Source organism: Bidens hawaiensis, unplaced genomic scaffold (genome assembly GCF_021521415.1).
Source record: "Bidens hawaiensis isolate Kalapana, Puna unplaced genomic scaffold, B.hawaiensis_p1.1 tig00009788_1, whole genome shotgun sequence".
Classification (NCBI taxonomy): domain Eukaryota; kingdom Viridiplantae; phylum Streptophyta; class Magnoliopsida; order Asterales; family Asteraceae; genus Bidens; species Bidens hawaiensis.
This window is the reverse complement of record NW_027491732.1, coordinates 1-8,835: the sequence shown is the minus strand read 5'-3', so window position 1 is coordinate 8,835 and position 8,835 is coordinate 1. Positions and strand designations below refer to the sequence as shown.

Sequence of the window (8,835 nt, the reverse complement as noted above, 5' to 3'; positions counted from 1 at the left end):
TTTCGTTCGCTCTTCGACCTCAACCTTCTCTCATCTAAGTTGGGCGTCCGTGGACCTCATGGCGGATGCAAAAAGATGAGGCCCAAGTCCAAATTATTGGCTAAATCATTGTGTAGGTAAGTTTGGGAATAACCTTGATAAAATATAGTTGATAACTTGAGTTCTAGCAAAGACCTACTTTTAATCACTGCAAAACTCTTTAATAAGATGTTAAGGTGGCATAATAAATATTGTAAATAAATAATTACTTCTGGAAACTATAATTCAATCATCATGCATTTCAACCTTGAAAACAAATTACTAATAGTTTGAAAAAAAAAAAAAAGAAAACAAAATTACTACAGTAAAAAAAAATAAAAATACCACCTTTAATTTGTAGTATTCATACACCCAGAAATGAACTGTTTGTTAATAAACAAGAGAATAGAAACAAGTCATCATCTGCCATTAATTGTACCCACACATATCTTGCTAACCAATAAGATGAGGTAATACGCTGGTAGCTAGCTTCAAAGGGTTTGTTATAGACAGAAAACCAGGTTGAACTCAAAACATGATGGGAGTAAGGACTCAAAACACTTTACATCTCCCCTTTTTAGGTTTATTGTGTTATATATATAGTATATATACATGTAAGCATAGACTAGTCATTACCTGATCATCTAATATATAATATATATTGGCAAGCAAGCAAGCAAGCACATGTATAAACAAAACTGAAAGACACTAGCCCAATACAGATTCTGTAAATCATGTCGTAATTTGTATAACAATGTTCATACTGAACAAAATTCTGTTACCTTGAGTTTGTATACAAACAAGGAAAAATGAAATGTGTTACATGTTACATGTTACTCGGGACAAGAATACTATTATTACTATTATGATAACATGAAGCTATTAATATTACACATTTGTAGGTACGGATTATCAAACTTCACATACCTTGACCAATATGACCTGTACTTGCCAATAGCAAGATCTAACCACGGTTTATAATTCCCATTGTAATGTACAACAGCCGCATTCTCTATTTCCGTTTGGTTAAGAGCCGGATCATATCCGAGACCCAACACGTGCCAGCTACGCTCCAATGGACGAGTCAGATTATAAAACGTTATCAGTCCAGGTGGCAGCGTTCCAAGCTTCCATAGAGTTCGTTCCTCATTCTACCAAATAATAAAACAAATAAGTTAGTAAATACTAAATACGCTTTACTTTAAATGCAAATAGTTACTTGGATTTACCATATTCTGCCAGCCATGATATATTCCTGTAATATCGCGTTTTTTCCACTCGTTTAAATCAAACATATTCATACCAAAGGCCCAACCACATGCACCCGGATCAAAATTCTCTGCAATCTTCGGGTTAGAAAAGTTTAAATACTTATCAAACCGATGAAAACTCTCCTTACACGTCTCCACAGCACCATTGACCATCCCTTTCAGGTCAACGCTCCATAAAGATGTCAAATCCTTTTGAACAACAATATCATCATCTAAAAACAGTATCTTATCCAGCTTCGGGTACACTTCAGGAAGGTAAAACCTCAAATGATTCAGCATCGATAAGTACTTCGGGTTCCTGTATTTAAGATTATCCGAACCAGCCGTTAAAGTCGACGCTTGATGCGCTTTGAAATAATATTCCTTCATTCTAGACGATTCCAGCTGGCGAAGAACAGGACAGTAAGAAGCGTTTAGCCAAGTGAAATCATCCACATTTTGAACTTGGATTGTAGAACCTTCTGGAGGGTTGGCTAAAAACCACATTTTCATGGCTGCAAAGTTTAGTTTGTCTGTTACAATATGGAACACATGTTTTTCAGGCTCTTTTGCGTGGAGAACCGTTGAGTTTACAACCACTGACGTTGCTAAAACATTGTCAGAGAATATAGCATAGTGGTATAAAGAAGAATCTTCAAGATTCCTTATTTCAGGATTTACTTTATTTTTATTTTCTTCACTAAGCGAGAAATAATCTGTGGTGAGCACTAAAGGAAGACAATGCAACGGTTTAGGTAATGTTTTAGCAGCTAATTGTGTTAAAGATGCACTTTTTCTCTTCACTTCATCAACATTTGCATCAGTAGATTGAAGCATAACCCTTAATTTTCTTGCCATTATGATGCAATCATAAAACTGATCTTTAGCTAATGACAGAATATGGCCCATTTCTTTGGCCCGATCAACTGCACTGGTGATGAAAATAAACACAATTCAAGTAAGAACAAAAGAAATTCGTTTGACAGTCTTTAACAAACCAGAGAGTAATAAAATTATTGATACCTTGGCTCTAGTTCACTATCGAAGGTTGCTTTTTCAATAGCTTGCTGACTTCTTTTAGAGTGTGTAATTAACGAATCATAGATACCAGTTTCATTTTTGGCTTTTGCAATACTTGCATAAGCTTTTGCCATGATTATCTGGTCACGCATAAGCCTCACTGTAGAATCTGAATTTGGACTCTCATATTCTTTTCTCCAAATACCATATCTACTCTTGATACTGGTGTCAAACGTTTTAGCACGCTCAATGGCCGCTTCTTCCATCTGAGTCATCATCTTTTGGCTTACTTGTATCAGTTCTGCGGTTCGGCGGTCCCGCCTTTCCTGACGTAAGGCCTAAACGAGAAAAAACATATGATTAGCTAAAGATATAAGGTTAGTGAATGACATATAATTATCAGAAGCATTTACCCGACGTTTGAGCTTTGCTGGATGTATTGGAGATGGACTTTTATGTGATGGTACGTTTATATCTGCAGGTTCATTGGATGAATCAGATCTTGTTTCAGGTTGATCTTTTAGTGACTGGTCAATCAAAGAAGGAAAGAGGAATTATTAGGAAATGTTAATAATCAAAATTGTAAACGTAAGTAAAAAACTGTGTGTAACCTTTGAATCTTCCTCTTTGATTTGATTGTCATCAATGGGGTTTTTCCAAACCCATGAAGCAGATAGGTTTTTGGACTTGACAGTCCTGATTTTTACAGCACCAGAAGTGTCTGTGTATGTCACTATTATGTCAATATCCTGCATTGCATTACAAGGAATATGACATCATGATCGATGAGTATGTTAAGATAATGGAAACGGGATTATTACCTTCACGACTTTATGATTTGCAACTGCCAAAGAGTTTTGTTCCTGCACAAGTAACTCATTCGGTAACTGCAACCACATTAATAATGTATAATAAAGAAGATAGCATGTGAGAACAGTACCTTGTTATTCATACACTGAGGACAGTCAAACATGGGCCAATTTCCATTAATCTCTCTTTTACTGGAAAACAGAAAATGAAGCATGATTATAATACAAGGATCTACAATCAGTAGAAAGTTATACATATAGATATAATAATGTAACAAGAAAACAAAGAAAGATGATTGTCATCTTACACTGTTAAAGAATCAAATGCATCTGCTCCAAGTAAAGAAATATGAATGAGCAGGACCTGTTTGCAGACATCAATATAAAGTAGGAGTATACAATATGCAAAAAGCTTCTAGTAACCCTAAGCATTGGGAAACAAAATTCAATCAATAAACCCTAGCTATAGACGAATTAGCTAGTTTTTAAATGGTAATTGATTCGAATGATTAATTAAAATGATTACCAGGAGGAAGATGAATATAATAATGCAACGAGGTAGAGAAGAAACTGCGAATGGAGATTTCATGGCAGGCGGTTTGATAATTATTATTGGTGAAAAAAGTGATCGGAAAATGAGATCGAGTGTCGGCATCGGAGATCGTAGCAGCCGGAAGCATCAGTGTCTGTCACCGATTCCGGACATCATATGCTGCCCAAAAAGCTCAGGTGGTGTGATAATAATTTTAAAATAACAATAATAACTAAGTAACAATACCACAATCCGCTTGGTATCAATTAAGTAAATCTGTAAGCGTGTAAACCGGTAATGACATATGTAATTCTTATGATCAAAGCGTCACCGATTCGGTCATGATTAGCTATGTTCATCACTATACCAACACAAAACCTAAAGTAAACACCCAGAATAGCAGAATAGTAGCGACACTTGTATAACTTATCCTTAAAAAATAGACCAGGCTAAATATACCCGTCGTTTCTACTTGTCATGCCCCCTCCCTATAAAATCATATCAAAACTTGTCATGTTCCAACATTTTGTTTTCTTAAACGGTTTTCTTTTTTAAAAATTGGTTCAAAAATATTTTATATTAAAAAAGTATTATTAAACTAAATAAAAAATGTTTTTTTTAATTCATAAATAACTTAAAATGCTTTATTTGAAAATTTAGAAATCGTTTTAATAAATATTTTTCTAGCTAGTATTTACATTTTTAATATTAATAGGAAAATTGGTTTTAAATAATAACTATGCCCTATTGGTAAATATCAGTCTCAACTTTACAATTGCCTGCTAGCAGTCCAAACTATTTGTGTATTTGCTTTTTACGGGCCGCGACTAACGGATGTTAACTCCATTAGTCTTTGTCTGACGTGGCCATCCCAGTTATCTAAAATCTTCTTACATGGAACGATACGTGGTGGCTGACTGTGTATTAAGGTTTATTATGATCTTTTAAGAACAAATAAAAAAAATATTCAAATCCCTAATTCATCTCTGCTTACTTACACAAACAAGATCTTTTAAGTATAATACAATCCCTAATTCTCTCTCAACAGTTCAACGATTACAATCCCTAATTTCTTTAGACGAAGCACAAACCCTAATTGCTTGGCAATTGAACTCCAATGGGTGATAATATCAACATCGACTTCAAGACTGGTGGGAAATTTGATGTCATTCCTCCTTGAGTAAGGTATGTTGGGGGGGGGGGGGACAACATCATTAGGGTTAGACGTTGATAAGCTTTCGTATTTTGAGCTACTAGATTATGCAATGGATTATGGCTCAAATGAAAAGAAGGAAGATGTGTTCTTATATTGCATAATACCTGGTGATGGTCGGGTAAAACATTTAGATAGTGTTGGAGTAGTAAAAGAGATGGCATCTTTGGTTGGAGCTGATGAAAGGTTAGTTATATATGTTCAAACCGAAAAGCTAGGGAAACCGAAACCACAACCCAGTAACCTTGAATCCCAGCCCACTAACAGTGAAGCCCAACCCAATAACCTTAAAGGCCAAGCCATTATTCAGCCCACTAGCCCTCTATCTCATCCAATAATGCATACTAACCTTCAATCCCATCCAACTATTTCTCATCCAACATTGAGCCATGTGAGGTTCAACAAGCTTAGAGCAAGAAAACAGGTAGGCACCAAGGCTCCTGCAAGAAAACAGGCACTTCCAACTTCACCACCAATTGAATTACCACCAATTATCAAAACTTCACCACCAATTGAACTACCATCAATTATCAACACTTCACCACCAGCAGATAGTAGTTCAGATGAGTAAGATGAAGACAATGATGATTCTGATTATGATTCTTACAATGTTAATTTGGATGATGATGAATCTGATGATGAAGGGCTGAGAGATTCAACTGTTACAAGAAAACAAGTACGTGAAGAGGTTGTTGCAACCCAAAATAAGGTGCTTGAGGAGTGTTTGAAAGAATCTGGTGATGCAACTGGTAAATTGGTTGAGGACTATCTGAAAGGAGGTGGTGATGCAGGACCCTCATATTTAGAAACATACAACAGTTATGAGGATTCAGATGGTGATGTTCACTCACCTGGAGAGAGTGAATATGATAACATCAGAGGGAACAAGTACAAACATGATGTTACAGTTGTAGGTAACCAAACTAAGTGGGAAAACTTCAAGAGGGTAGTTGGTATAAGTTCCCTACTAGGGATGCTTTTAAATATGCTGTTAGGAAATATGCTGTGACAAATGGTAGAAATCTATCCATTAGTGCCAGTAACAAGAATAGAGGTGGGAGATTAGATACCAAGTGTGTGGAAGGGTGTCCATTTGGTTTCTATTGTTCATTTCGTAAAGGCAAAAGTTGTTATATTGTTAAAGGAGTAAAAGTCAAGCACAACTACCAAAGGAACATGATAAGGAATAGGCAATTGACATATACCTTCATTGCTAATGAGTTTTTGCCAATGTTCAAAGTAAAACCAAATTGGTCTGCTAAAGACATTCAAATAGCTGTTAGAGAAAAGTATAAGGTGATCATTAATAAATGGATGGCTTATAATGCCAAAAGGAATGCTTATAAGAAGCTTCATGGGTCCATAAGGGACCATTGCAAGAAACTTGGATCATATATAGCAGCTTTAAGGAATGCAAACCCAAGTTCAACATTTGAACTCCTAACTGCCCCACCAGGGTTCCTTAGGGAGGATTCAAATGCATCTTCATCATTGGAGTCTTTTTTCAGGTACAATTTCATTTTTATGATTAGATAATAATAAATTATTAAGTTCATCTTGATCATTAGAGTTTATTTTTCAGGTTGTCTGTGTGTTTTGATGGTTTGAAGAAGGGATTCCTAGCAGGTTGTAGGAAGGTTTTATGCCTAGATGGGTGTTTCCTTAAGACCTTTCTAGGAGGTATTTTACTGGCTGCTGTAGGTAGGGATGCAAACAACCAAATGTATCATGTAGCATGGGCTGTTGTTGAAGGTGAAAATAATGACAGTTGGGAGTAGTTTATGGATCAACTAAGTAAATCTTTAGAGGTCACAGATGGTGGAAAAGGTTGGACACTTATCTCAGACCAACAGAAGGTAAGTCTATATTATCTTAACTGTCACAATTACATATATATTCTAACAATTTTAACGTGACAAGGACTTATTAATGCTGTAAATTTGGTGTGGAAGAATGTTGAGCACAGAAAGTGTGCAAGGCATATTTATGCAAATTGGAAAAAAAGAGTATAAGGGTGAAGAGTATAAGGAGGTTTACTGGAGGGCTTGCAGGGCTTATAATAAAGCTTATTACAATGTTGCTATGAAGGATATGTTAGAGTTGTCACCTAATGCAGTTGAAGCTTATGTCATACAAAACCCTAAATTTTTATCAAGGTGTTTTCTTGACACTAATACAAATTGTAATGTAATAGTCAACAACATGGCAAAAACCTTCAATGGAACCATAGTTTACGCAAGATCCAAACATATCATTCACATATTAGAGGATATAAGGGTGTCAGTAATTAGTATGCTAACTACAAGGTACACTGAAATGTTAGAAAAAGAAGTGATTGTGTGTCCTAGGGTGCAAAAGAAGCTTGATAAAGAGAAAAGTTGGGCCCATAAATGTAAATTATTCCCATAATCCCCTACTGTGTTTCAAGTAAGTGATTTTGATGATGTTTCAGTGGATATATGTAACAAAACATATACTTGCAAAAGGTGGGAATTATCCGGTATACCATGTAAGCATGTATGTGCAGTGGCAGGTTTTATTAAAAATAATTATGAAGAGTTTGTTCATGAAAGTTTCCTTAAGGAACACTACTTGAAGTCTTACCAATTCACAATTCCACATTTGCCTAGTGAAAGGTATTGGCCAATTGTAGATTATCCTCTTGACCCACCTCCAGTCAAAGCTATGCCTGGACGACCAAAGAAAAACAGAAAAAGAGATCCACATGAAGATCCCAAGAGACCAAGAAAGTTGACAAAGCATGGAGTTCAGATGAAGCGTAGTTGTTGCAAGTCAACATTGCACAACATAAGAAAATGCTCTGAAAAGGCTAAGGGCAAATCCATTGTTGAAGGTGGTGGTGTTAAAAGGTCAAGGGGAAGGACAAAGGGGAGGTCAACCAAAGCTTTTTAAAAGTCAACTCAAGCTTCTGAAAAGTCAACTCAAGCTTCTGGAAAGTCAACTCAAGTAACACAACAGTTATCAGGTTCTAATAGATCAAGGGAATTGCCAAAGGGAAGGTTCTATCAAGCAAAGAAAAAGTCAACTCAAGCTTCCCAAAAATCAACTCAAGCTGACCATTCAAGTCAACCACCACACTCAACTGCATCTAAAAGGACAAGGGGAAGCATAAAGGGGAAGGTCAAATTGAATGACGCTTAATGGTAGAAAGATCTCATGTTTTTTTGATTGTTTGATGAATGAAACTTATGGTTTTTGAACCTTTGAATGCATTTTGTTAAACTTAGCTTTTGAACAATATGTATGATGGTAAACTTATTTTGTGTGTTTGATGAAATTGTGTATGTATATCATGTTTGCAGTCTCTTATTCATATTGTATTATGTTTGATGAAATGCAACATATTTTGTTTGCTTGTTTAGACAGTTGCAACACTAGTTGCAGAAGAAGTCACTTTAAGGACAAAATTTTCATTAATGTATCACCATGTGTTGCAGCAGCATTTGCATTTGTATCAACATTAGGGGCAAAATGGTCATTTATGTATCAAATAGTGTTGCAGCATCATTTGCATTTGCATTTGTATATGCATTAGGGTCAAAATGGTCACTTATGCACATGACATGTATGTCAAGAATGTGTTTGGTCAAAAATGTGTGGATAGATTCTGGATGTTTGGTCAGATTGTATATGTTTGCAACAGATGCTTGGTCACACTATCTATGTTTGCAGCTCCATGTGTTTGTTCAAGTTGCATATGGTAACAATGGTCATGTTTTATAGTCAAGTTGCTCATGTATAACAAAGATTAACAATCAGCATTCCATAACAAAGATTAACAACCAACATTCCATTACATAATTAACAACTAAGATTCCATAACAAGGTTCCATATATTAACATTATCAACACATATTCAATATATTGCCATTAACATAATTAACAACTAACATTACATAACAAAGATTAACAACCAACATTCCATTACACATGTAATATCCACCACATTGCTATGACAAATACTACTAAACC

At 35.5% G+C, this 8,835-nt stretch overlaps 1 protein-coding gene across 1 annotated transcript; it reads right to left on the bottom strand.

Moving 5' to 3' along the window:
- Positions 1–685: 685 nt before the first annotated feature.
- On the bottom strand, positions 686–3,816 carry LOC143533567 (putative galacturonosyltransferase 3). The gene is made up of 9 exons (XM_077028301.1): positions 3,624–3,816; positions 3,406–3,461; positions 3,229–3,289; positions 3,110–3,151; positions 2,900–3,037; positions 2,702–2,815; positions 2,292–2,626; positions 1,248–2,199; positions 686–1,169 (listed from the first exon to the last, which is right to left on the bottom strand). Exons 1-9 carry the CDS (start codon positions 3,750–3,752, stop codon positions 882–884), a joined length of 2,115 nt encoding a protein of 704 aa, XP_076884416.1. The 5' UTR covers positions 3,753–3,816; the 3' UTR covers positions 686–881.
- Positions 3,817–8,835: the final 5,019 nt, after the last annotated feature.